Source organism: Cetorhinus maximus, chromosome 32 (genome assembly GCF_964194155.1).
Source record: "Cetorhinus maximus chromosome 32, sCetMax3.hap1.1, whole genome shotgun sequence".
Taxonomy (NCBI): domain Eukaryota; kingdom Metazoa; phylum Chordata; class Chondrichthyes; order Lamniformes; family Cetorhinidae; genus Cetorhinus; species Cetorhinus maximus.
Window position 1 is genome coordinate 11,823,955 of NC_135910.1, and position 24,711 is coordinate 11,848,665.

The 24,711-nt window shown below is 47.4% G+C and overlaps 1 protein-coding gene across 1 annotated transcript in view; it reads left to right on the forward strand.

Moving 5' to 3' along the window:
- Nucleotides 1-19,161, forward strand: part of LOC144671396 (RNA-binding protein Nova-1-like) — a 190,159-nt gene extending 170,998 nt beyond the window's left edge. Inside the window, exon 4 of the mRNA XM_078533288.1 lies at nt 14,942-19,161. Coding sequence (XP_078389414.1) covers nt 14,942-15,940 — 999 coding nt within the window. The 3' untranslated portion in view covers nt 15,941-19,161. The remainder of the gene's footprint in view (nt 1-14,941) is intronic.
- The last annotated feature ends 5,550 nt before the right edge of the window (nt 19,162-24,711 follow it).

The window sequence follows — 24,711 nt, forward strand, 5'->3', positions numbered from 1 at the left end:
GCCAAACCAGATAAGGACGGCAGATTTCCTTCCTCAAGGACATTAGTGAACCAGATGGGTTTTTACTACAATCCCAGTGGTTTCATGGTCACAAATACTGGACTATATTTTTATTCCCACTCTATCAGCATAACTTTCTACTCCTTTCTCCCTTGTGTACTCATCTAGCTTAATGTCTTTACCCACAGAGAATTTAGAATGTTGAGTTCACTACTTGAGGCGAATAGCATTGATGCATTTAAGGGAGAGCTGGATGCATATAAGGGAGAAAAGAATGGAAGATTTTGCTGATGGGATGAAATGAAGAGGGTGGGAGGAGGCTGGTTGGAGTGTAAATACCAGCATGGACCAGTTGGGCTGAATGGCTTGTTTCTGTGCTGTAGATTCTATGCAAGCTTCCCCTTAAATACCTCTCTGCTCTTCTCCTCAGTTTACAATAGGCTACGTTGAAATTCATTGAGCATTTTCATGCTCATTCTGCAAGTTCATTAACATCTTCTTGTGTTATGTTGCAGTCTTCCTTAATAGCACCCCGCCACTGTCCTGAGTTTGGTGTCAGTTCCCTCAGGCCCCATTCTTCCTCAAAGTTACTGGTCTTTTAAACTTGATGTCACTCAAACGCTATCTCTTGACTTTTCGCTTTTGCCCAAAGGTGGTGCTGACTTTGACTAAGGGCCTTAACTGGGTTTCAGATCAGAAGTTACTTGAACTTTTTGCAAATTGATGGTAGGTGGCAAACTTCGCTAATGTTGCAGTCCTGTCTCAAAGTGATGCTCTTGTTGTAAATAAAAGCAGTTTTTACTAATTTGGGAAAGGTTAGGACATTATTCTTAAGTATATATAAGAAGCAGTTTCCACCTGTGTGGGGAGAGGAAAAAGGATTCTCTGAGTTATGTGGATAAATCTATGTTAAGGAAAGACTGACTCCAGATTCCTCCTTGACTCAGTGAACGAGCAACAAATTACAACAAACCTCAGCTGCAAGTAAAAACTGGGGAGAAGAGAACTCAGACCAAACTTATTCGCCAAAGGGGTAATTTTAGTTGTAGATCAAGGTTGGAACGTCAGAGGGGACGGCGGGAAGGATCTTCCCCCCATCGGGGTGGGAGGGGGGATTTGTGCAGGAGCGGGCAGGTTCCCGATCAGAGCACCCTGTTGGGGTGCGCCGCCATTTTACGTGGGCTGGCCAATTAAGGCCTACCCAGCATGACGTCTGCCAGGAAGCGCTATGCACTCCCTGTGCGGGCGGGGGAGATTCCCTGAGCCAGGAGTGTCCTCTTTCGCAAAGTGCTGCCTCAGGGATATCGGCTCAGGTTTGAAACATTGAATAGAGATTAGAAAAAAAATTACTGACATGTCCCCTCTTGTGCTACTGTCACATGAGCTGGGATGTGTCCATTTATTTTATTTAGACATTTATTACAAATGTTATGTTAATACCCTCATGAAACCTCATCCCGCCCGTGGATGAGGTTTCATGCTTTTTGGAAGCCCACCAGGGCTCCCGGCCTGCCCGCCAACCTTAAGGTTGGACGGGCAGGTCCATTGATTGATTCAATTACTTTATTAATGGCCTTAAGTGGCCGTTGACAGGTTGGTGGGCACGCAGCTGAGTTGGCTGTGCACCCGCCAACCTGAAAATGTAAATGATGTGGGGTGATGTCGGGACGCCCGCCTTACGTCACCCTGCGTCATTTTACGCGTCAGCGAGCGGGCCTTGCCCAGAAGAAGCAGCCCAGTGTTTCGGGATCAAATAGGAACTGTGTCTGCTTCTGCAGAGAGGAAGGATCGGCGAAGATGGTGTGAAGGTGGGTTGGTGGAAAAAAGGAAAAGCTCGAATGAGGTTGGGGAAATAATTATGGGGAACCTGGAAATGGCAGAGGAGTTGAATAGATACTTTGCCTCAGTCTTCATGGTAGAAGACACTAATAGCATTCCAATACTAAATAATCAAGGGGAAAAAGAGGGAGAGGAAATAAGTACAACAACTATCACTAGAGGAAAAAGTACTAGGGAAACTAATGGGGCTAAAGGCCGGTAAGTCCCCTGGACCTGATGGGTTGCATCCCAGGATATTAAAGGGAGTAGCTACAGAGATAGTGGATGCATTGGTAGTAATCTTCCAAGAATCCTTAGATTCTGGAAAAGTCCCAGAGGATTGGATAACTGCCAATGTAGTAACACCCTTATTCAAAAAGGGAGGGAGACAAAAAACAGGTAACTAAAGGACAGTTAGCTTAACATCTGTCACTGGGAAAATGTTAGAGTCTATTATGAAGGATGTAATAGCAGTGCATTTAGAATTACACAGTCTAATCAAGCAGAGTAGGCATGGCTTCATGAAAGGGAAATCATGCCTAACAAATTAATTAGAATTATTTGAGGAGGTAACAGGCAGGATAGATAAAGGGGAACCAGTAAATGTAATATATTTGGATTTCCAAAAGGCATTCAATAAGGTACCGTGCGCAAGGTAAGAGCCCATGGTGTTGGGGGTAGTATAATAGCATGGATAGCGGATTGGCTAACTAATAGAAGACAGAGAGTTGAGATAAGGGGGGCATTTTCAGGATGGCAACCTGTAGCTAGTGCAGTGCCACAGGATCAATGCTGGGGTCTCAGTTATTTACAACATATATTAATGACTTAGATTAGGGAAGTGAATGTACTATCGCCAAATTTGCGGATGGTACAAAAATAGATGGGAAAGCAAGTGGTGAGGATGACACAAGGAGTCTACCAGAGGGATACAGACAGGTTAAGTGAGTTGGCAAAAAGTGGCAGATGGAATATAATGTGGGAAAATGTGAGGTTACGCACTTGGGCAGGAAGAATAGAGGAGCTGAATATTACTTAAATAGAGAAAGACTGCAGAAAGCTGCAGCACAGAGGGATTTGGGAATCCTTGTGCATGAATCCCAAAAAGCTAACATATAAGTTCAACAGGTAATAGGGAGGGCAAATGAAATGTTGGCCTTTATTTCAAAGGGAATGTTTGAAAGTCTTGCTAAAACTATACAAGGCGCTAGTTAAACCACACCTAGAATACTGTGAACAGTTTTGGTCCCCTTATCTAAGGAAAGATATATTGGCATTGGAGGCAGTCCAGAGAAGGTTCACTAGGTTGATTCCAGGTATGGAGGGGTTTTCTTATGAGGAGAGGTTGAGTAGGTTGGGCCTGTACTCATTTAGAAGAATGAGAGGCGACCTTATTGAAACATGTAAGATTCTTAGGGGGCTTGACAGGGTAGATTCTGAGAGGTTGTTTCTCCTTGTGGGAGAGCCTAGGACCAGAGGGCATAATCTCAGAGTAAGGAGTCACCCATTTAAAACAGAGATGAGGAGGAATTTCTTCTCTCAGAGGGTAGTTAATCTGTGGAATTCTTTACCACAGAGGGCTGTAGAAGCTGGGTTGTTAAGTATATTCAAGGCAGAGATAGACAGATTTTTAATCAGTAAGGGAATCAAGGGTTATGGGGAAAAGCAGGAAAGTGGAGTTGAGGATTATCAGATCAGCCATGATCTCACTGAATGATGGGCCAAATGGTCTACTTCTGCTCCTATGTCTTATGGTCTTATTTTCAAGGCTCATTGGTCGGTGGTAATATTCTCATTTCAGGATTTTCATTGCATGAACTTGCGAGAAATCCCAGGTTCAAATCCCGCATGAGCCCTTCTGTCTATGGGGCAGATGACAGTGTAGTGGTAATGTCACTGGGCTAGTAATCCAGAGGCCCAGGCCAATGTTCTGAGAACATGAGTTCAAGTCCCCACCATGGCAACTGGTGGCATTTAAATTCAAGTAATTAAATCTGGAATTGCTAGTTTCAGTAACGATGACGATGAAACTATCAACAATTGTTGTAAAAATCCTTCTGGTTCACTAATGTCCTTTAGGGAAGGAAATTTGCCATCCTTAACTGGCTGGCCTGGCCTACATGTGACTCCAGACCCACAGCAATGTGTTTGACTCTTAACTGCCCCTCTGAAATGGCGAAGGAAGCCACTCAGTTCAAGGGTAATTAGGATTGGCAACAAATGCTGGCCTTGCCAGTGATGCCCACATCCCATTAAAGAATAAAGAAAATTTCTATAGCGCCTTTCACTTCTGAGTGTCCCAGAACCCTTTAGAGCTAAGCGTTGGCTCCAGAGTCTTGACCGCATAACCTAGTGAACGATGCGCTCCAGAGGTGCTGCCTTTCTGAGGAGACTTTAAACCCTCAATGGTGGATGTAAAAGATCCCATGGCTGCTATACATACAAGAGCAGAGGTGTTCTCCCTGTGGGCCTAGCTAATATTTATACCTCACCCATTACCAGAACAACAATCTGGCCATAATCTAATTCTTTTATTCGTGGGCATTGCTGGCTAGGCCAGCATTTATAGCCCATCCCTAATTGCCTTTGAGAAGGTGGTGGTGAGTCGACTTCTTGAATTGCTGCAGTCCACGTGATGTAGGTACACCCACAGTGCTGTTCGGAAGTGAGTCCCAGGATTTTGACCCAGTGGCAGTGAAAGAATGGCGATACAGTTCCAAGTCAGGATGGTGTGGGACTCAGAGGGGAATTTGCAGGTGGTGGTGTTCCCATGCGTCTGCTGCCCTTGTCCTTCTAGGTGGTAGAGGTCGTGGGTTTGAAAGGTGCTGTTGAAGGAGAGTTAGTGAGTTGCTGCAGTGCATCTTGTGGATGGTACGCATTGCTGCCACTGTGCATCAGCGATGGAGGGAGTAAATGTTTAAGGTGGTGAATGGGGAGCTGATCAAGCGGGATGCTTTGTCCTAGATGGTGTTGCATTTCTTGAGTGTTGTCGGAGCTGCAAGTGGAGAGTATTCCATCACACTGCTGACCTGTGCCTCGTTGACGATGGTTTGGGGGAGCTTGCTGTACGTACATTTGCTGTCTCAATGCCTGCGCTTCAAGAATACTTCATTGACTTTGGGGACAACCTGAAAGTTGAGGAAACGGATTTATAAGAGCTAGTGATCAGCCAGTGACCTCTGACAGAAAACACTGGGGGTGAGGACTGGAGATTACTGGAGTCAACGGCTGTGATGCTCTTCTCCCTTTACCAGCCTCAACTCATTCCCCCCACCACTCCCAACCCCACCACCCCTTCACAGTAGATTAGCCACAACACTCTCTACTTGAGCAGCCCTTCTCCACGTCTGAATCTGCCTGAATCTGTGAGAGCAGGAGGCAGCATTCTCTGTAGGATGAAGGGACGAGGGAACGGGAAGTGGGTAAAAATATACAAGATGGAGGATTGCAAGGGCTGGGCACTGTTGTTCCCCGATGAAGACGATGACGACAAAGAAAATAGGAGGAAGGGGAGAGAGTGAGTAGGAGGAAGAGAATCTGGCAATGGTTGCTTAGAGGCTGAATAATCGAAAATGCCTTTGATATAATGTCTGCCCTTCTCTGCTCAAGTCTCCGAGTGCTACAGAATAAACTTGATCTGCTAATTCTCAAAGCCTATTGTAGAATAGTTGACCAGCCCTCCTTTCCTTCCCCACCCCCACCACACACACACAGGACCCCCTCCCCTCGTAGCAACATTGTCCTCTTGCTCAATGCAATCTTCCAGCCCCATTCTGTTCTGTGTGAAAACTGCAGCTTAGTCTCCACGGCAACGGGGACTCATGGGAACCAATGCTTGCGCGCAATGTTCCAGTTCCTTCCAAGGAGATTAGACAAAAAGAGAGGATCTGCTGCCTGCATCCTCTCTGTCCCGTTCTGGCATCACCCCCTGTGTTCGCTGACCTACATCGGCAGCCCATCCATTAAGCAACGCCTCCATTTTAAAATTCTCCTTCTCATCTTCAAATCCTTCCCTCGTCTCACCCCTCCTCCCATCTCAAACCTCCTCCAGCCCCACAAGCCTCTAAGATCTCTCCATTCCTCCAATTCTGGCCTCGATTTTAATCGCTTTGCTATTGGTGGCCATTTTCAGCAGCCCGAAGCCCTACGCTCTGGAATTTCCACCGTAAACCTCTCCGCCTCTCTCTCTTCCTTTAACATGCTCCTTAAAACCTACCACTTTAAAGCTTTTGATCATTTTGCTTCATATCATCTTGTTTGTTCGATGTTTTTGTTTGATAATGCTCCTGTAAAGCCCCTTGCGGTGTTTTACTATGTTAAAGGCACTATATAAATACAAGTTATTATTCAGACAGCAGGGCCACATTGACATTGTGGAATGCTCACCCTAAGGTGGACCTACAGTGGGAAGCGGAATTCATGGTTCTTCAGAACCATTCAATACTTATCCTTTGGGAGTGTGTCTGACAAATAGCGGAGCCACACAAGCCAAGAAAGTCTTAGGTTCCATCCAATCCCTGACCAGTTCAGAGTTTAGTGATCCCAGAGTGCACTGATGGCCTCTGTATCCTTAGGCTAGGGAGCGTAAAAATCAAGGAGTGATCCTGGACAAGAGTATTATCCAGTGACCCCCTACAGGAAAGTGTGTGTGTGTGTGCGAATTGTTGGGAGAGAAACTTACTGTATATAGTGGATAAGGTCTGATTGTGATGCCTCAGTAGTTAAATAGCTACACGTAAGAGCAGCTACGTGGACAAGGTACGAGAAGACAATAGGCAAGCCGACAGTGTATTCCAAGGCAGTAGAAAAAAAAGACTTGCATTTAAGTAGCACCTTTCACTCCCAAAGCACTTTACAGCCAACCTTTGAAGTGTAGTCACTGTTGCAATGTAGGAAATGTGGCAGTCAATTTGTGAACAGCAAGCTCCCACATGCCATGAGATAAGTATCAGTTTTTAGCTATGTTGTTCATGGGATAAATGTGGCCCAGGGCACCCAGAGAACTCCCCAGCTCTTCTTCAGAGTAGTGGCTGTGGGATCTTTTACCTCCGCTTGGAGGGGGCAGAGGAGACCTCAGATAAATGTCTCATCCAAAAGACAGCACCTCCAACAGTGCAGCACTCCCTTTGCATTGCACTGGGAGTACAGTACAGCCGGGATTATATGCTCAACTCTATGGAGTGACATATTTCCCTGGTCATCTGACCCTAGCTCAAGAGAGCAATCCACTGCACCTAGGTTGACAAATACTGTCATGTAACGTTACCAGCGTCTGGTCAAGAACAATGTTCCTGAATGAAGTGTTGCCAAAGGTTGTGAGGAGCCTCTGAGAGTTATAACCTCAAAATTAGAGCCAAGCCATTCAGGGATGACGTCAGGAAGCACTTCTTCACGCAAAGGGCAGTGGGAATCTGGAACTCTCTTCCCCTCAAAAAAGCTGTTGAGATTGGGGGCCAATTTACAATTTTAAAAATGAGATTGACAGATATTTGATGGGAAAGGGTATTAAGGGGTTTGGAACCAGGGAGGGTAAATGGAACTCATAAGCGGATCAGCCATGATCTGACTGAATGGCAGAACACGCTCAAGGGGCTGAACGGCCTCCTCCTCGTCATGTACCAGGAAGTGATGGGTCTGCACTCAGTGTACCTCATGCCCTGTCCTTCCACCGCATAGACATTGGCATGGATCTGCCACCTTGACAATGGCCCCTTATTGGCGGGCGAGAGAGGTGAATGTCCTGCATCTGGACAGCTTGTCTGTAACAAGCCTCTGGTGAAGCAGATTAGGCACTAATTGGCCCGGGGCTCTCTTTCGACTATGAACGCTGTGCTATTTCCACAGCAATTCAGCGTCTTTGACTACCACGTTCTGACAATCCCTGGTGAGTTTGCAAACCTACATTAGGTTAACCATTTGTCAGTCTTTCTGGGACAAACGTCCTGCAGCACAGAAAGTTTCTCTGACCTTGGCATCAAGAAAGAGAAACTATTTCTATTTCATAAACTCGAGGGATTGTTGGACTTGCAGAATCAGCAGTCATAAAAGTTTCTTTCCTGTGCTAGGAGCTTTACTGATATTTATTTAGATGTATCACTTTACTTTTGCCAATGTAGAGGAGACCACATTGGGAGCAACGAATGCAGTAGACTAAGTTGGGGGAAATGCAAGTGAAGTGCTGCTTCACTTGAAAGGAGTGTTTGGGCCCTTGGACGTTGAGGAGAGAGGAAGTGAAGGGGCAGATGTTGCATCTTTTGCGTATGCATGGGGAGGTGCCGTAGGTGGGGGTTGAGGAGTAGGGGATGATGGAGGAGTGGACCAGGGTGTCCCGGAGGGAACGATCCCTACGGAATGCCGCCGGGGGGGTGAAGGGAAGATGTGTTTGGTGGTGGCATCATGCTGGAGTTGGCGGAAATGGCGGAGGATGATCCTTTGAATGCGGAGGCTGGTGGGGTGATAAGTGAGGACAAGGGGGGCCCTATCATGTTTCTGGGAGGGAGGAGAAGGTCAACTTTATTCTTCTCCGCCGATGCTGCCAGACCTGCTGAGTTTTTACAGGTAATTCTGTTTTTGTTTTGGATTTCCAGCATCCGCAGTTTTTTGTTTTTATACCGGCATATAAAAGTGGATAAGAGGAATATGGTGCATAAAGTGAGTGTATTGGGCAGTACTAGAGAATGGGAATAGATCCATATTAGATAGTTGCAGACCATGAGGAATACAAAGACAGGTTTACAATGCATGTAATGAAATGCATAAAGTGTGGTGAATAAAGATTGGTGAGCTACAAGCATAAATAGCAGTGTGGGAAAAGGATGTAGTGGCAATAACAGGAAAGTGGCTTAAAAATGGTAAGGACTGCACACTTAATATTCAAGGTTTAAATACAGGGAATGGAAAAAAGGGAGATGGGGTTGGCAGTACTGATTTAGGGGAGACATTGTTGTGTTGGGAAAAGGGGATGGCTGTGAGGGGGAAGGACAGAATCAATTTAGTTATATTTGAAAAAAAAAAGATTTGTATTTATATAGTGCCTTTCATGACCTCAGAACGTCCCAAAGTGCTTTACGGCCAATGATGTACTTTTTGAAGTGTAGTCACAGCTATAATGTAGGAAATGCGGCAGTTAATATGTGAACAGCAAACTCCCACAAACTGCAGTGATAATGACCAGATAATCTGTTTTTTTGTGATGTTGATTGAGGATAAATGTTGATCAGGACACTGGGGAGAGCTCCCCTGCAAAATAGTCCCACGGAATCTTTCACATCCACCCGAGTAGGCAGGGCCTCAGTTTGACATCTCGTACGAAAGACAATGCAGAGCTCCCTCAGTACTGCACTGGAGTGTCAGCCTTGATTTGTGGGACTTGAACCCAGAGCCTTGTGATTCAGAGATGCCTGTGCTACCCACTGAGCCACAGCTGACACTAAGAGAAGCAAAAAGGGTATGATCATGCTACTGGGAGTATCCTACAGGCCTCCATGTAATGACAGAAAGAGAGATAGAAGAAAAAATCTGTAGGAAAATCACAGAGATGTGCAAGAATTGTAGAGTGGTAATACTGGCATACTTAACCCCAATCAATATTTGGGTGATTAATGTCGAGCAAAGAGTAAGAAGGAGGAGGAATTTCTGAAATGTGTTCAGGAGAACTTCCTCGATCAATATGTTTTCGGTCCAACTAGAAAGGAAACATTGCTGGATCTGGTGCCGGGAAGTGTCTGTGGGCGAACACTTGGGTATGAGTGATCATCATATTATAAGGTTTAGATCAGAGCGAGGAACAATCTAAAGTAGAATGTTTAAATCTGAAGAGGGTTAATTTCAATGGGATGAGAAGGGATCTAGCCAGAGTAAAATGGAACCAAAGATTGACAGGAAGAACCATAATGGAACATTGGATGATCTAGAGATGCTTCAGGTACAGGCTAAGTACATTCCAACAAGGCGAAGCCAAAACAAAGACACCTGGAATGCTGAGAGAGATTATGATGAAACGGAAACGGTGTATCATGCATATTGGGTGAATTCTTCAAGCGAATGCCAGGCCAAGTACAAAAGGTTGAGAGGGGAAGTGAAGGGGAAAATAAGTTAGCAAAGGGAGAGTATGAGAAGAGAATAGCAGTCAACATAAAAGGGATCCCAAAAATCTTCTACCAACATGTAAATAATAAGCGAGTAGTAAGAGGTGGAGTCCTGTTGGCATCAGATAGGGTGATATATGCTTAGAGGCACAGGGCAGGATAGGATAGAAGTGGTGGCATAGTGGTACTGTCACTGGGCTAGTATTCCAGTAGACCTAGGGTAATGCTCTGGGGATCCAGGTTCGAATCCCACCATGGCAAATGGTGAAATTTGAATTCAATAAAAATCTGGAATTAAAAGTCTAATGAAGACCATGAAACCATTGCCAATCGTTGCAAAAACCCATCTGGTTCACTAGTGTCCTTTAGGGAAGGAAATCTGCTGGCCTGGCCTACATGTGACTCTAGACCCACAGCAATGTGGTTGACTCTGAACAAGGCCAATTTGGCAGAGGCAGCAATGCCCACATCCCATGAATGGGATGAGTACTTTGTACCAGTGTTTAGAAGGAAGAGGAATCTGACAAAATATCAGCAGAACAAATAATGGATAGGATGAACATTGAGAGCCAGGAAGTACTAGAAAGACTGGCTATGTTTAGGGTAGATAATTCACCTGATGACTTGCATCCCAGGTTGCTAAAGGAAGTGAGGGTGGAGATGGTGGAAGAGCTTGCCATAATCTTCCAATCTTCCATGGAGAGGTGCCAGATGATTGGAGAGTGGCAAAGGGTGTAAGGACAATCCTAGCAACCTCAGGCTGGTTAGTTTAACATCCATAGTGGGTAACAATAATCAAGGAAAAAATCAACAGGCGGTTTGAGTTATTTAAGGAGAGCCAGCACAGATTTGTAAAAGATGGATCATGCTTGATTAATCAAATTGAATTTTTTGATGAAGCAACAGAGAAGGTTGATGAAGGGAATTCAAAAGATGTTGTCTAGATGGATTTTAAGACATCAGTAACACACAGAAGGCTGGTTAACAAAATTGTGGCTCATGGAATAGGAGGGTCAGTGTCAATTTGGGTTAAAAATTGGCTTAAGAACAGAAAACAGCGAGTGGTTATTTTTCAGACTAGAGGATGGTAGACAGTGGTGTTCCCCAAGGATCAATGCTAAGACTGCCACCTTTTTTTGCTATATATAAATGACTTGGATATTGGAATACGGAGTAAAATTCAAAATTTGTAGATGATACCAAACTTGGAGGAGTGGCAAACAGTGAGGATGATATCAATATACTGCAACAGCATATGTAGATCAGCTAATAGAATGGGCAGACAAGTAGCAGATGGAATTTAATGCAGAGAGGTATGGGGTGATGCATTTTGGCAGAAAGGATAGGGAGAGGCAATATAGACTTAACGGCACAATTCTAAAGAGTGTGCAGAAACAGAGGGACTAGAGGATGCCTGTGCATCAATAATCTTTGAAGATGGCAGGACATATTGAAAGAGTGATTAGCAAAGCATAGGGGGTGTTGGGCTTCTAAATAGGGGCATTGAGTACAGAAGCAGGGAGGTTATGCTGAACTTTAAGCTCTGTTCAGGCCCCAACTAGAATAGTATCCAGTTCTGGTCACCACACTTTAGGACGTGAGAGTCATTGAGGGGGTGTGGAGGAGATTTACCAAAATGGTTCCAAGGATGAGGGCTTTTAGTTACAAGGTTAGGTTGGAGAAGCTGGGGTTGTTCTCCTTGGAGCAATGGAGATTGAGAGAAGATTTCACAGAGGTGTACAAGATTAGGACAGGTTTAGATGAGGTAGAAAAAAGAAAAGCTGTTCCCATTCATTGATGGTACAAGGACTCAGGGGACACAGAATTGACGTTTTGGGCAAGGGGGAGAATGTGAGGAAGGACTTTTTTTTACACAGCGAGTGGTAATGATCTGGCACTCACTGCCTACAAGGGTGGTGAAAGCGAAGATGATGGATGATTTCAAAAGGAAATTGGATGGGCACTTGAGGAAAATAAACTTGCAGGGCTGCAGGGATAGGGTGGGGATTCTGGTACTGACTGGATTGCTCTACAGAGAGCCAGCATGGACTCAATGGCCTCTGTCTGTGCCATAAATGACCGACTATTTTGAAGAAGCATAAGGGAGTTTTCCCTCGTCTCATAATCGATATTTATTGCTCAACCAACATCACTGAAACAGAATATCTGGTCAGTTAGCTTATCGCTGTTTTGTGGGAGCTGGTCGTGTGCCACATTTCTTATATTACAGTAGTGACTACACTTCAAAAAGAACTTCATTGGCCATAAAGCACTTTGGGATGTTCTGAGGTCGTGAAAGGTGCTATACAAATGCAAGTTTTTATATATCACCGCTGCTAATCCAGTTGCTTCCCTTGGCTGAGTTCAGTAAGCCTTCTCCTAACATCCCTGATAATCCAGTTCTCCCATGTAGTTGGTTTGCCAATGGCATTCCCAGGACAGTTAAATAATTTCTGCAATTTCCAAAGCTCATCTGCCTCAGGTGATTCTAAATGCCGGCTGCTCCCTCCAGTGGCAGCAGCTGGTACAGGCATCAGCTGCTGGGACGAAAGGCAACATCCAGCCTCTGTGTCCTCGTTGTTACAAACTCATTTATTACAGACAGGTTTGTGATTTGACTGCCGCATTTCTAGGCAAATCTTCCCCTTGTATGTCCGGTGAATCCAAACCTCCGGACGAAGGTTTCAGGACTGGAATCACTCTGTTGAATTTCACACACATCAGGGTAGGGATTTTGGTGTCGGGGGAATGGGACATTTTCTCATCGTAGACACTCAGGGCGCAATTTAATGCCCTCCACCCCAGGCTGGGTTTGGAGGCAGTGCAGTGGGGGGGATACATCTAATCAGGCTGGAGGCTAGGCAGTTCCCAACTCCCTTACCACCTCTGCACTAGGAAGGCCCACAGACGCCCTTCCCTTCCCTCCCCTCCACCAATTGAAGCCCTTCAGTCGGCAATTAATGCTCACTTAAAGGCCCCATCCCGCTGCCGCTGGTATTCAAAGGATGCCGTGGGATGGAGGTGGGGGTAAGGCAGTGGCAGTCGCTATGAGGAGCTCGAAAAGCAAACCCTGTTGCAGTTACTTTCGGGCTCCCCGGAGGGAGGGGAGGGGGATTCTCTCATTGTCAGGCACTTAAAGGACCTGGTATTGGAGGAGGGGGTCCCTCTGTGAGCCGCTCCCTGCCCTGTCTGATCTGGGGCCTCTGGTGGGTATATTGCTGGCAGCCACCACCGCTCCCCCAATGTTGCTGCCTGCAACAGAGAGCTGGCCTCTGACTGGCTAAGTGCCTGATTGGCACGGCAAGCCTACCCCAAAGGACATGATGTGGGGCTCTCACCAGCTCCCCAGCCGACAGGCAACACCGCCATCACCGAGATTAAATCCAGCCTCAGAGACAGCACCAGAACTCATGTACAGTACAGGTTAGATACAGAGTAAAGCTCCCTCTACACTGTCCCCATCAAACACTCCCAGGACAGGTACAGCACGGGGTTAGATACAGAGTAAAGCTCCCTCTACACTGTCCCCATCAAACACTCCCAGGACAGGTACAGCACGGGGTTAGATACAGAGTAAAGCTCCCTCTACACTGTTCCCGTCAAACACTCCCAGGACAGGTACAGCACGGAGTTAGATACAGAGTAAAGCTCCCTCTACACTGTCCCCGTCAAACACTCCCAGGACAGGTACAGCATGGAGTTAGATACAGAGTAAAGCTCCCTCTACACTGTCCCCGTCAAACACTCCCAGGACAGGTACAGCACAGGGTTAGATACAGAGTAAAGCTCCCTCTACACTCTCCCCATCAAACACTCCCAGGACAGGTACAGCACGGAGTTAGATACAGAGTAAAGCTCCCTCTACACTCTCCCCATCAAACACTCCCAGGACAGGTACAGCACGGAGTTAGATACAGAGTAAAGCTCCCTCTACACTGTCCCCGTCAAACACTCCCAGGGCAGGTACAGCACGGGGTTAGATACAGAGTAAAGCTCCCTCTACACTGTCCCCATCAAACACTCCCAGGACAGGTACAGCACGGGGTTAGATACAGAGTAAAGCTCCCTCTACACTGACCCCATCAAACACTCCCAGGGCAGGTACAACATGGTTAGACACAAGGCAAAGTCCCTCTACACTGTTTTTCAGTCTCGGGTGTGCTTCCCTAACCAGTGATGCATGCCCAGTACTGGTTGTTCTGTGAGTGAGATTTCCCCATCACTGCCACATTGGGAAGGTGGGTGCAGGGGTCATGGTGGAACAGGGTGGTTTGTGCAGTGAACCCATTGCACCACTTCATCCAACACCCATCCAACGATGGAATCTGGGAATCGGCTTGGTTCAGCAGAACAAACCATGCGGTGTCCCAGTTCCTACCCTGACTGCAACCTGCGAACTCAGCGCCACAGCTCACTGGGACCTTGTGGTGTCTGTGCCTCTGACCAGAGCAAAAGAAAAAGACTTGAATTTATATAGCGCCTTTCACAATCAGGAATCCCAAAGTGCTTTACAGGCAATGAAATGCTTTTGAAGTGTCGTCACTGTTGTAATGTGGGAAACACAGCAGACAATTTGTGCACAGCAAGATCCCACAAATAGCAATGCGATAAATGACCAGATAATCCGTTTTTCTAGTGATATTGACCAGGACACTAGGGATAACTCCCTTTACTATTCAAAATGATGCCCATGGGATCTTTTATGTTCACCTGAGGGGGCAGACTTGGTTTATCATCGCATCTGAAAGATAGCGGCTCCAACAGTACTGCACAGGGTGTGCCAGCTTGGTTTTTGTGCTCAAGTCTCTGGAGTGGGACTCCTGTCCCGTGTTCCTATGAACCTGCAACTTTCTTTAAAATAAAAAAGGCCCAAAATGTCAGGATGTTTCTTGCGCCCATGAAAGCACAGGGGTAAAGTGGAGCCCAGTGCTGCCTCAGTGCATGGCCACACTCGGGCCTCTTATAGTTCTGGCTTCCTGTGGGAAGGAGTCACATGGGGAAATCTAACCTGCAGTCTTGTCGTTTTTGTCTTCCAGGCGAAGTTGATTGTTCCAAACAGTACAGCAGGACTGATCATCGGGAAAGGGGGAGCCACAGTGAAGGCAATGATGGAGCAGTCCGGGGCCTGGGTCCAGCTGTCCCAGAAGCCGGAAGGGATTAACCTGCAGGAGCGAGTGGTGACGGTGAGCGGCGAGGCGGAGCAGAACCGTAAGGCAGTGGAGCTGATTGTCCAGAAGATTCAGGAGGACCCGCAGAGCGGCAGCTGCCTCAACATCAGCTACGCCAACATCTCGGGTCCCGTCGCCAACTCCAACCCCACCGGCTCCCCTTACGCCAACTCAACCGAGGTGCTGCCGGCCGCGGCCTCGGCAGCGGGGCTGCTGGGACATGCCAACCTGGCTGGCGTGGCAGGCTTCACCACCGGCCTGTCCAGCTTCACTGGCAATGACCTCCTGGCCATCAGCTCGGCGCTCAACACCCTGGCCAGCTACGGATACAACACCAACTCCCTCGGCCTGGGCCTCAACCCAGCAACCGCTACCGGCGTCCTGGCTGCCGTGGCAGCTAGTGCCAACCCGGCGGCAGCCGCCGCTGCCAACCTCTTGGCCTCCTACGCCAACGAAGCCTCAGCTGGCAGCAATACCCCCGGAAGCACGGTGGGCACCTTCTCCCTGGGCTCCTTGGCCGCTGCCACCAACGGCTACTTCGGCGCGGCCTCACCGCTGGCGGCCGGCTCCATCCTGGCCACAGAGAAGCTGGGCGAGGGCTCCAAGGATGTGGTGGAGATTGCGGTGCCAGAGAACCTGGTGGGTGCCATTTTGGGAAAAGGCGGGAAGACGCTAGTCGAGTACCAGGAGTTGACTGGCGCCCGGATTCAGATCTCCAAAAAGGGGGAGTTTATTCCTGGCACCAGGAACCGCAAGGTGACGATCACGGGGACAGCAGCGGCAACCCAAGCGGCGCAGTATTTAATCAGCCAGCGGATCACCTACGAGCAGGGGGTCCGCGCGGCAAACCTCCAGAAAGTTGGTTAAAAAAAGCTGCGAAACAGAAAGACAGGTTTCCGTTTTTTTTTTAAACTGAAAGGGGCTTATATAGTACTTGATTCTAATTAAAACGTCTTGTATTAATATATTATATGACAACGTCAGAGATCTGTGTATATGTAAATAATGTTTACCACTTGTTTCCATGGAGACCACTTCAGTTATTTTTGTTTCCAACTCTTTCCCCCCTTCCCCCTCCATTTTATTTTCACCCCTCTCTCATTCCCTTATTTTTTTTTTTGTGTGGTGCGTGTCTTGTCCTGGACTTGACTAAAACAGCCTATTCAAATGGTGAGCCAGTGATGCCGTCCCTTTCCCCTTTGACCCTGCCCCTCTGACCCCAAAGTCGGGTAGGGTCGCTGAGATCCCCCCCCTTCCTCCTGTAGGGTTGGCGACTCCAATTGGATGTGTTCCTGGAGCTTTCATCCCATGACAATGCCATCTCTGATGGCCCACACCACCTCCCCCGCCACCACCACTCCCGCCATCGGTGAGTTGGTACGCCCATCGTGGTGTCGTCCTATCCTTCTACACCGACTGGACAGGCAAACAGACCTTTCATTCTCCCATTGGCTGATATTAGACTGCCCGGCAATTCTCCCCACATCCCACCCACCCCCCCGCCCCCCAATATTTCCATTACTAATTAATTAAAGGGATCAACAAAATGAAAAAAAAAACGCACAACGTCCCTATGATATGTTTATTCCTGGGTTTGGCTCACAGCAAGATCCAGGAGATTCATCTTTAGTTCCTGGAAACTCCAGGGCAATCCTGGAGGAGTTGGCAACCCTACTCTTCTTCCCAAACTAACGGCAATGTGAAAACACTTTGTGGCTTTTTGTCTTCAAAATTTTGAATGAGCCCCTCTAAGCCACCATCTTGTTTCCTGTTCTTGCTTTCCCGGCCTTGCTATTGCTTTGGAAACTCGGTGCTTCTTTGTCTTTGGAATGAACCTTTCCGGGAGAGTTTCAACACCCCCCGTTAGCCAGTTAGATGTCATTTGGGTCCTTAATATGAGACAGTAGAATTACACAGAACTGAGAGATTATAACTATCAGGAGAAAATGAAAAGGATCGGGCACTTTTCTCTATTAAAGAGAAAGTGGATGAGTGGCCTGATCAAAGTCTTTAAAATTATGGAAGAATTTGATGAGCTGCATGCTCAAGAGTCCAAAACTAGAAACATAATATTCTACAGCACAGAAGGAGGCCATTCAGCCCCTTGTTTCTGTTCTGGTTCTTTGAAAGAACTTGTCCAGTTTAGACCCATGCCTTTGCCCCATAAAAACCTGCAAACTAGGGGCCATCAGTATAAAATAGTCGCTAATTAATTCAGAAGGAAGCTCTTTACCCAGAGAATGAGGAGAATGCGGAACTCGCTACCACTGGGAGCAGTTAAGGTGAATAGTATAGATGTATTTAAGGGGAAGCTAGATAAACATATGAGGGAGAGAGGAAGAGAAGGTTATTCTGATAGGGCGAGATGAAGTAGGGTGGGCAGAGATTGGCTTTGCGGTCGGTCCTACCACTCAAGTCAGTTTGGGGGAGGGGGCATTTGGACTACAGAATCCATCAGAAAAACAATAGGTGCAAAACCTGAGAAGATGGAGAATTTTAGCAAAGGAAAGGTAAATATTTTTAGGAATGAGTAAAGCCCATTAAGACCTGTCTGTTTTTATTGGATTAGTTACAACCGGCCCAACTTTCTATCAATTCCCTCAGTTCATCCCATCAAACATTTGTTCAGTGGTCTCTTGAACTCATTCTGACCACTTCAATATCATAAGACGTGTCAGAGGCAGGTCAACACCAAAAGTTCCAGTTCAAACAGGTCCCACTGACCAGGAGTAAACTTATAGTTCTAGCACTCCCTCTATTACACCCCACTCTCAGTAATAACACTCTGTCACACCCCACTCTCAGTATGACATTCTGTTATAACACTCTCTCTGATACACCCCGCTCTCAGTATCAGATTCTCTGTTATAACACTCTCTGATACACCCCACTCTCAGTATCAGATTCTCCATTATAACACTCCCTCCTTTACACCCCACCCTCAGTAAAAGACTCTCAGTTATAACACTCTCTTTGCCTCACTCAGGTCTGACGCCATTTGAACAGCTTGAATTATTCTGTACTTCACTGAGCCCGATAGCCACCTATTCAAAGGAAATGTATTCTAGTTGTTTGGCTGAATTCACCAAGTGACTGTGCCTGTGTCCTGCTGCTTGCACACATTGTATGCAGTGTGGAGATCTTCTTTAAGTATGCACCACACAGATAGCATCTGCTTTTCACCAACAGTCAGGAGTCATCCAATCAGCAAATGTGCAATGAAAAGCAGACTCTACAGTTAGGATGTAGATTTGTACCCACTATACTGACTGGCCCCACATATAATGAGGAAGAATTGGAGACTGCGATTCCATAGGATACATGAGGGTCAGTAGTCATGGAGACTGAGGGTCCATTAGTTCACAGCCAAGGATGGTCCTGGATTCTGAGGAAGCTTGACAGGGTAGACACAGAGGTTGTTTCTCTGGGCTGGGGAATCTAGAACGCGGGGGCACAGTCTCAGGATTTGGGGCCGATCATTTAGGGCTGAGATGAGGAGAAATTTCTTCACTCAAAAGGTTGTGAATCTTTGGAATTCTCTACCCCAGAGGATTGTGGATGCTCCATCATGAACACATTTAAGACTGGACTAGAGAGAATTTTGGTCTCTCAGGGAATAAAGGGATAAGGGGAGCGGGCAGGACAGTGGAGTTGAAGCCAAAGAACAGCCATGATCATATTGAATGGCGGAGCAGGCTTGAGGGGCCTTACAGTTTACTTGCGCTCCTATTTCTTATGTTCTGCTATCTAAGAACTGCAGGTTAACACATGGTATTTATGTGTCCCTGGGTTTGAACAAAGAACAAAGAAAAGTACAGCACAGGAACAGGCCCTTCAGCCCTCCAAGCCTGAGCCGATCATATTGCCTGTCAAACTAAAACATTTTGCACTTCCGGGGTTCGTATCCCTCTATTCCCATCCTATTCATGTATTTGTCAAGCTGCCTCTTAAACACCACTATCATACCTGCTTCCACCACCTCCTCTGGCAGCGAATTCCAGACACTCACTACCCTCTGCGTAAAAAACTTGCCCCACACATCTCCTCTAAAGTTTTCTCCTCTCACCTTAAATCTATGTCCCTGCGTAATTGACTCTTCCACCCTGGGAAAAAGCTTCTATCTACTCTGTCCATGCCACTCATAATTTTGTAAACTTCTATCAAGTCGCCCCCCAATCTCCGTCGTTCTAGTGAGAACTACAGGCTGACATTCCCACAGCTCTGCCAGAAAGGTTAATTTCCCAGCTTCAAGGAAAAGACTCAATTCCATATCACGTCACTGGATTACTCCCAAACCCTTCAAGCAATGTCAATTCTCTCTTCTCGTTGCTCATCTGCCTCCACCTCATGTCGACAGGACTGAGCCATGAAAGGCGAAGGGAGGGGGGTTGGTTTTTGTGTTTATCCTGCCTCCTCCCCTCTCCCAATCACCTGGTTCAGTCCATTGGTAAACTCAGTCATGTTTACTAATACCTTTGAGATTCTCCATCTTGAGACAGACTCCAGCCTAAATTGTCCTAAAGCCGAGATTATCCTGCCTGGGGTGGTTATTTATAAAATTCCAAAACAAAACTTTTTAAATCTATTTTTCTATTTGTTGTGTATGTATAATATAAAAGTCCAATCCACCGGGAAGGTGGGAACAGGCTTGCGATTTAATGGGGTGCCACAGTTTCGAAAGGGGTGAAGCAGCGAGAGAGTGAAATAACCATGAATTGTTGTTGCAGTGAAGGGAGACCAGAGTGGGGCAAAAAAAAAAACCTCATTCAGATGCCCCCTCTCCCAACCTCTCCTCAATCTGATCCTGCACTCCCTTGGGGAATTGTCTGCTCCCAAGGCGGCCTTGAGGTTACCGATTGGGTCTCCTGTGTTGGTGGTTTATCGCAGGCATTCCTGACCCCGCTACCCAGTCTCTTTGTGTGGGCAATCGCGGCTCCGATTGTGCGTGCAGCTCTGACCCCATTACTGTCCTGACCTGTCCTGGTGCAATCAAAACACCACCAGGTTGCTGTCGAAGGATTTCCGTTGAATTCGAACCCTTTGCCTCTTCATCCACTCCAGCACCCCTCCACCCGATCTGGGCTGTTGGGCTGGGGGGGCCACAGTGTTAAACCTAAAGATAAACATTAAGCAGGTGAGCCTCGAGCTTGGCCCCTTCATGGCCTTGAGGCCTCCCCAAGGTCAAAAGGCACCACTCAGAGCCTTACTACCACAGCAGAAGAATACTTGTCAGGGAAGGTCTTCACTTGGGAAGGAATGAGAAGGCATTTAGGAAGGTGACTGCTGTAGGAACAGAAGGAGGCCATTCAGCCCTTTCAAGCCTGTTCTACCATTCAGTTAGATCATGGCTGATCTGCATCTCAACTCCATCAACCCACCTTGGTTCCATGGCCTTGCCTGGCAAAATTCAATCGATCTCAGTTTTGAAATTGTGCCAAATTTGACAAAGCAAGAAAATCTGTGCTGATCAGTGCCAAATTACTATACCTCATGAGATTTCCCCTCCCCCGACGGCCCCCATGTCAGGGGTGTTCCTGTCCATCTTTGTACTGCCAGTGCATCTTGGACTCGGCCAGGGAGATTCAGGCCGGGACCTCAATGTGATCTCAGCCCCCATTCAACTATTTCTTTCCCTTCTAGTCCATTCATTCATCGCGTTTCCCTCCTCAGTAGCCAGTGCCTTCTCATTCATCTTCCCTCGATTCCCCTTCAGAGGAAGGCCCTCGGAGCTGACCCTTGTCTATGCTGAACACTCAGGCAGAAGGCAGTTGAAACACAAAAGGTTGTGAGGGAGCGCTGAAAGGGATGTAGGTGGTGGAGAGGTGCTGGGGGGGTGTGGGCTGGAAGGTTGGGCCCACCCTTGCTTGAACGTGTGCAAATCACCTTGTGTTGCCATGGTAAAAGAATTGATCTCTGGCCTATATTGTGGTTGTGACCAAATTTGCTGTGGAGTGCAGCTATTTCCAAATTATCAACACTGGCCCTCAGAATTACTTCCACCGCTATGCATTGTTTTTCCAGGAAGATAGGAGAATTCCGACAATTGTATTTGGAATATTGATAATTGTAAACGTCTTCCCAGGGCCTGAGGGAAATGCCAGAGGCAGCACTGCCTGTGAGAAGCAAGATGCAAAAAAGAAACAAAAAAATAATGCCAAAGACTCTCTGGACAATTTTTCAGACGCACCCAGGGTTCTGGGTACTCTGGCCTCCAATAGACAAGGGTCGATGTTCAAAGGGTCGCGGGCAATTGTAAATCCATTTTGTTTCCTTGTCCCTTTCAGCCTGGGTTGCCAACTCTGGTTGGATGTATTCCTGGAGATTTGACCTCCCACCTCCAACCACCCTGCCCCCCACAAACACTCCTGTCATTGGTCACCCAACATGCCCGTCAATATGGTGTCCTGCCTTCCCACCATAGCCAATTGGAAAACAAAGAGTCTTTGTTGTCCGATTGGATTATTCTTGATTGGTGCTCTAACTTTATTCCCATCTCCAATATCGCTATAATTCGTAAACGAATACGTTCGAGGAAAATTTTAATAAACACACGAAGCAGTTATCATCCCTGTGGTTTTTCCTCAGTCCCCGGTTTTGTTCTCTAGAAATTATCCTTTAGCCCCGGAGACTTCAGGGCAATCCTGGAGGGTTGGCAACCCTGCTTCCTGCTGCCTGCATTCTGGTCACTCATTTCAGTTGTGCTGCAGCTGGTAACGCTCCTCCTCCCGAAAAGTCACATTGCTCCCTGGGCCAGTTAACCAGCTGATTCCTGCCGGTTTGACTCTCGGGTGTGATTGAACGTAAATCTGGTAGTGCCAGGCCTGGGGCCCGCACCAAACCAATGACTGGTTGGTGAGGGACATCCACTGCGCCAAAGTCTCTGCTGGTCAGCATTGGTCAAGACCAAGGTCAAACATAGGTCATTGAAGATAATTCTTGTAGGGCAGATTCAGTGAGGTTGGTTTCTGAGGTGAATTACAGTTGGCAGGAGGAGGAGTCTGAATTCAGGCTTTACCGTTACGGAGTCTTGGGCCAGGATTTTTAGGATGCCGGGGTTTCCCTTTCCGCCATCCAGGGGGTTGGCGGCGAACAGATCCCCACCGATACTGCCTTCCCCATAGTGCTCCCACAAGCATTAATTGGCTGGAGGCGGGACTTCTGCCACTCATTTGGGAGGAAGCCCCACCTCAGACAGCTACTGACCAATCTGATTGGCTGGCAGCTCTCTAGTCTCTGCAGCACCAGAAGCTGCAGTGGACAGGACTGGGACTACAAGCAGTCCCCAGAGTCTAAGGCCTGGGAATCCAGGGCCAGGTCAGTTTTGGGGGCCTCAGGGTGAAGAAGCCCAGAGGAATGGGTTGGGAGGAGGTTTTTAGTGGAGAGGTCAAGTTGGGGGGGGTGGGGGGGGAGAATCGCCCAATGCTAAAAGGAGGCTGATGGAGTCCCCCCTCCTCCCCTTCCTGCACAAGGCCTGAATACTGTTACTTTTCCGGCTTTCCCCCTGCCCCTGAACTCCTCCCGCCAGTCTAAAAATTGAGTCTGGGCGGGAAACAGCCCTTAAGTAGTCAATAATTGGCCACTTAAGGGCATCAACTAGAGCAAGGGCAGTGGGCCGGCCTTGGCCTCAACCATCCAAGCCTAAAATTGCAAAGAGATCGGGGTGGGCAGGAGCCTGGTGGGAAGGCCATCCAAGAAATGTTATGGCCTACAAACCCGCCGCCAGCAGGGGAACATGAAATTCTGCCCAATCGCGGCCCTGTGCTCCTATCTGGTGATTAGACCACTTTGAAATTTCTTCTTCCTCACAATGCAGTGATGAAAAGATGACACTGCTGTGTGTAAAACCGAGGGTTTTTTGGTGGGGGGGGGGGGGGGGGGGGGGCAAAAAAAAAAAAAATCAGAGAACTGCTTTGGCAAATACTAAAGCCATAAATTGTGCACAAATGGATTTCCGCTCACCCACCTCCTTCAAGAAAGCGGCCTTTCATTTTATTTTTTTTTTTACTTTGTTATTTTGGTTATTTTTGGTGTGTGTGTGTGTGTGTGTGTGTGTCTCATGTCTTTGGGGCTCTAGCCAGTATCGAGCAACCAGGCCGAGCCAAAGAAAAACATGTTGTTGGAGCCTTCACCCCAGTGCGCCACCCTGGGTGAGCTGATAATCAATGGGAGACATCCTGAAGTGGAGTCTCTGTCACTTCCGCTGGGTTAATGCCTCTTGGGGTGGTCTATGAAAATGCCCTCATTGTTGATGCCCCTGGGAATATGACGGTTGGCATGGGGGGGAGGGGGGAGGGGTAGACTATATCATCTGACAGAATGCCCCAATTGAGCCAATCAGAAGCTGGGATGGTATTTTTTCTTTATAAGGCCAGCCCAAACCCCTCCATCCCATGATTCGAGTTTTTGAACTTAATATTTTTCTTCTTCAATCAGTTGATCCCAGTTGGGGCCTACAGGAGAAGGAGCTACAATTGAGTGCCCCGACCTACCCAATGCTGTAGAGTCCACGTGTTGGTCAGCAGAAAGTTGGGTGGGGGGGGCGGGGTAGTTTCCAGTTAGACCTTGAGGCCAAATTCTCTGCTGCCAGCTGACTGGGCACACCCATGAAGAGTGGCGTCTTGGATGAGGTGCTGGGGAACTATTGGCAAGGCAACAGCTGGGGTTGGCATGGGGAGGGAAATCGGTGATCAGCGGAGAACACTAAATACCCCATCCCATCCCGTCCCACCCCAGAGGCAGAGTGGACTGGCTCAGTTTGGCTCAGGCCAGGAGTCACTTTTGCATCATGGCACGAACTTGGTGGCTCTTTTAGTCCCAATGCTAACCAAAAGAAATGCCCACTGGTGGTTAAGCATTGCCTTGGCGTGACGGAGGGAGCAACACGCGAAGGGCAGTGAACAATTATTTACATAGCCAGCAGATCTCTCATGGAATTGTCCGCCACGAGCGGGCAGGTATCCTGTCTGATAGTGACAGGGGTGTTACCAACTAAGTGTTACAGCAAACCCGGTGCAACAGTCCAAGGAGGTACACACTGTACGCAAGACTTTTAATATATTATATAGATATATAGGCAATATGAAGGCATGTAGCACTGTCTGTTTTATAAAGAGAGGATCTAACCTGTGGAAATGTGATGTCAGTTAGTTGTCCAAGTTCGTTGTCAAAAGTTACTGTCAATGCTGCTATCTGCTGGCCATTCCTCTGGCGGGTCAGAGAGGCCTCTCTCACGGAACTTTCACCTCGATCCTAGAGTCCAGCAAACCGATACCCTACCCCAACCACGTGTCTTCTCTCAATCCCTTCCTGTACCCTACCTGGATAGGGTAGGCATGACCGTGTTCTGAGTATGCTCAGTACTAGATTAACAATGCCGGGCCCCTGGACTGACCAATCAAGTCGCACGTGCCTGCAGGGGACACATCATATTCTCCTTCACAGTAGTTACTGATTGGTCAGAGCTTGAGTGCTCATGTCCTTTTAGAGTAGTTTCGCGTAGATTGGTTCACTCAGTTGTTCACTCGTGGTGTCCAAGACCTTGGTTGGGTGGACATGGCTGCCTATGTCTGATAAACAAAAAAGGGAAAGGGAGTGGGGAAAGAGTGCAGTTGGTTCGTCGTCAACTGAACGAACGTCAG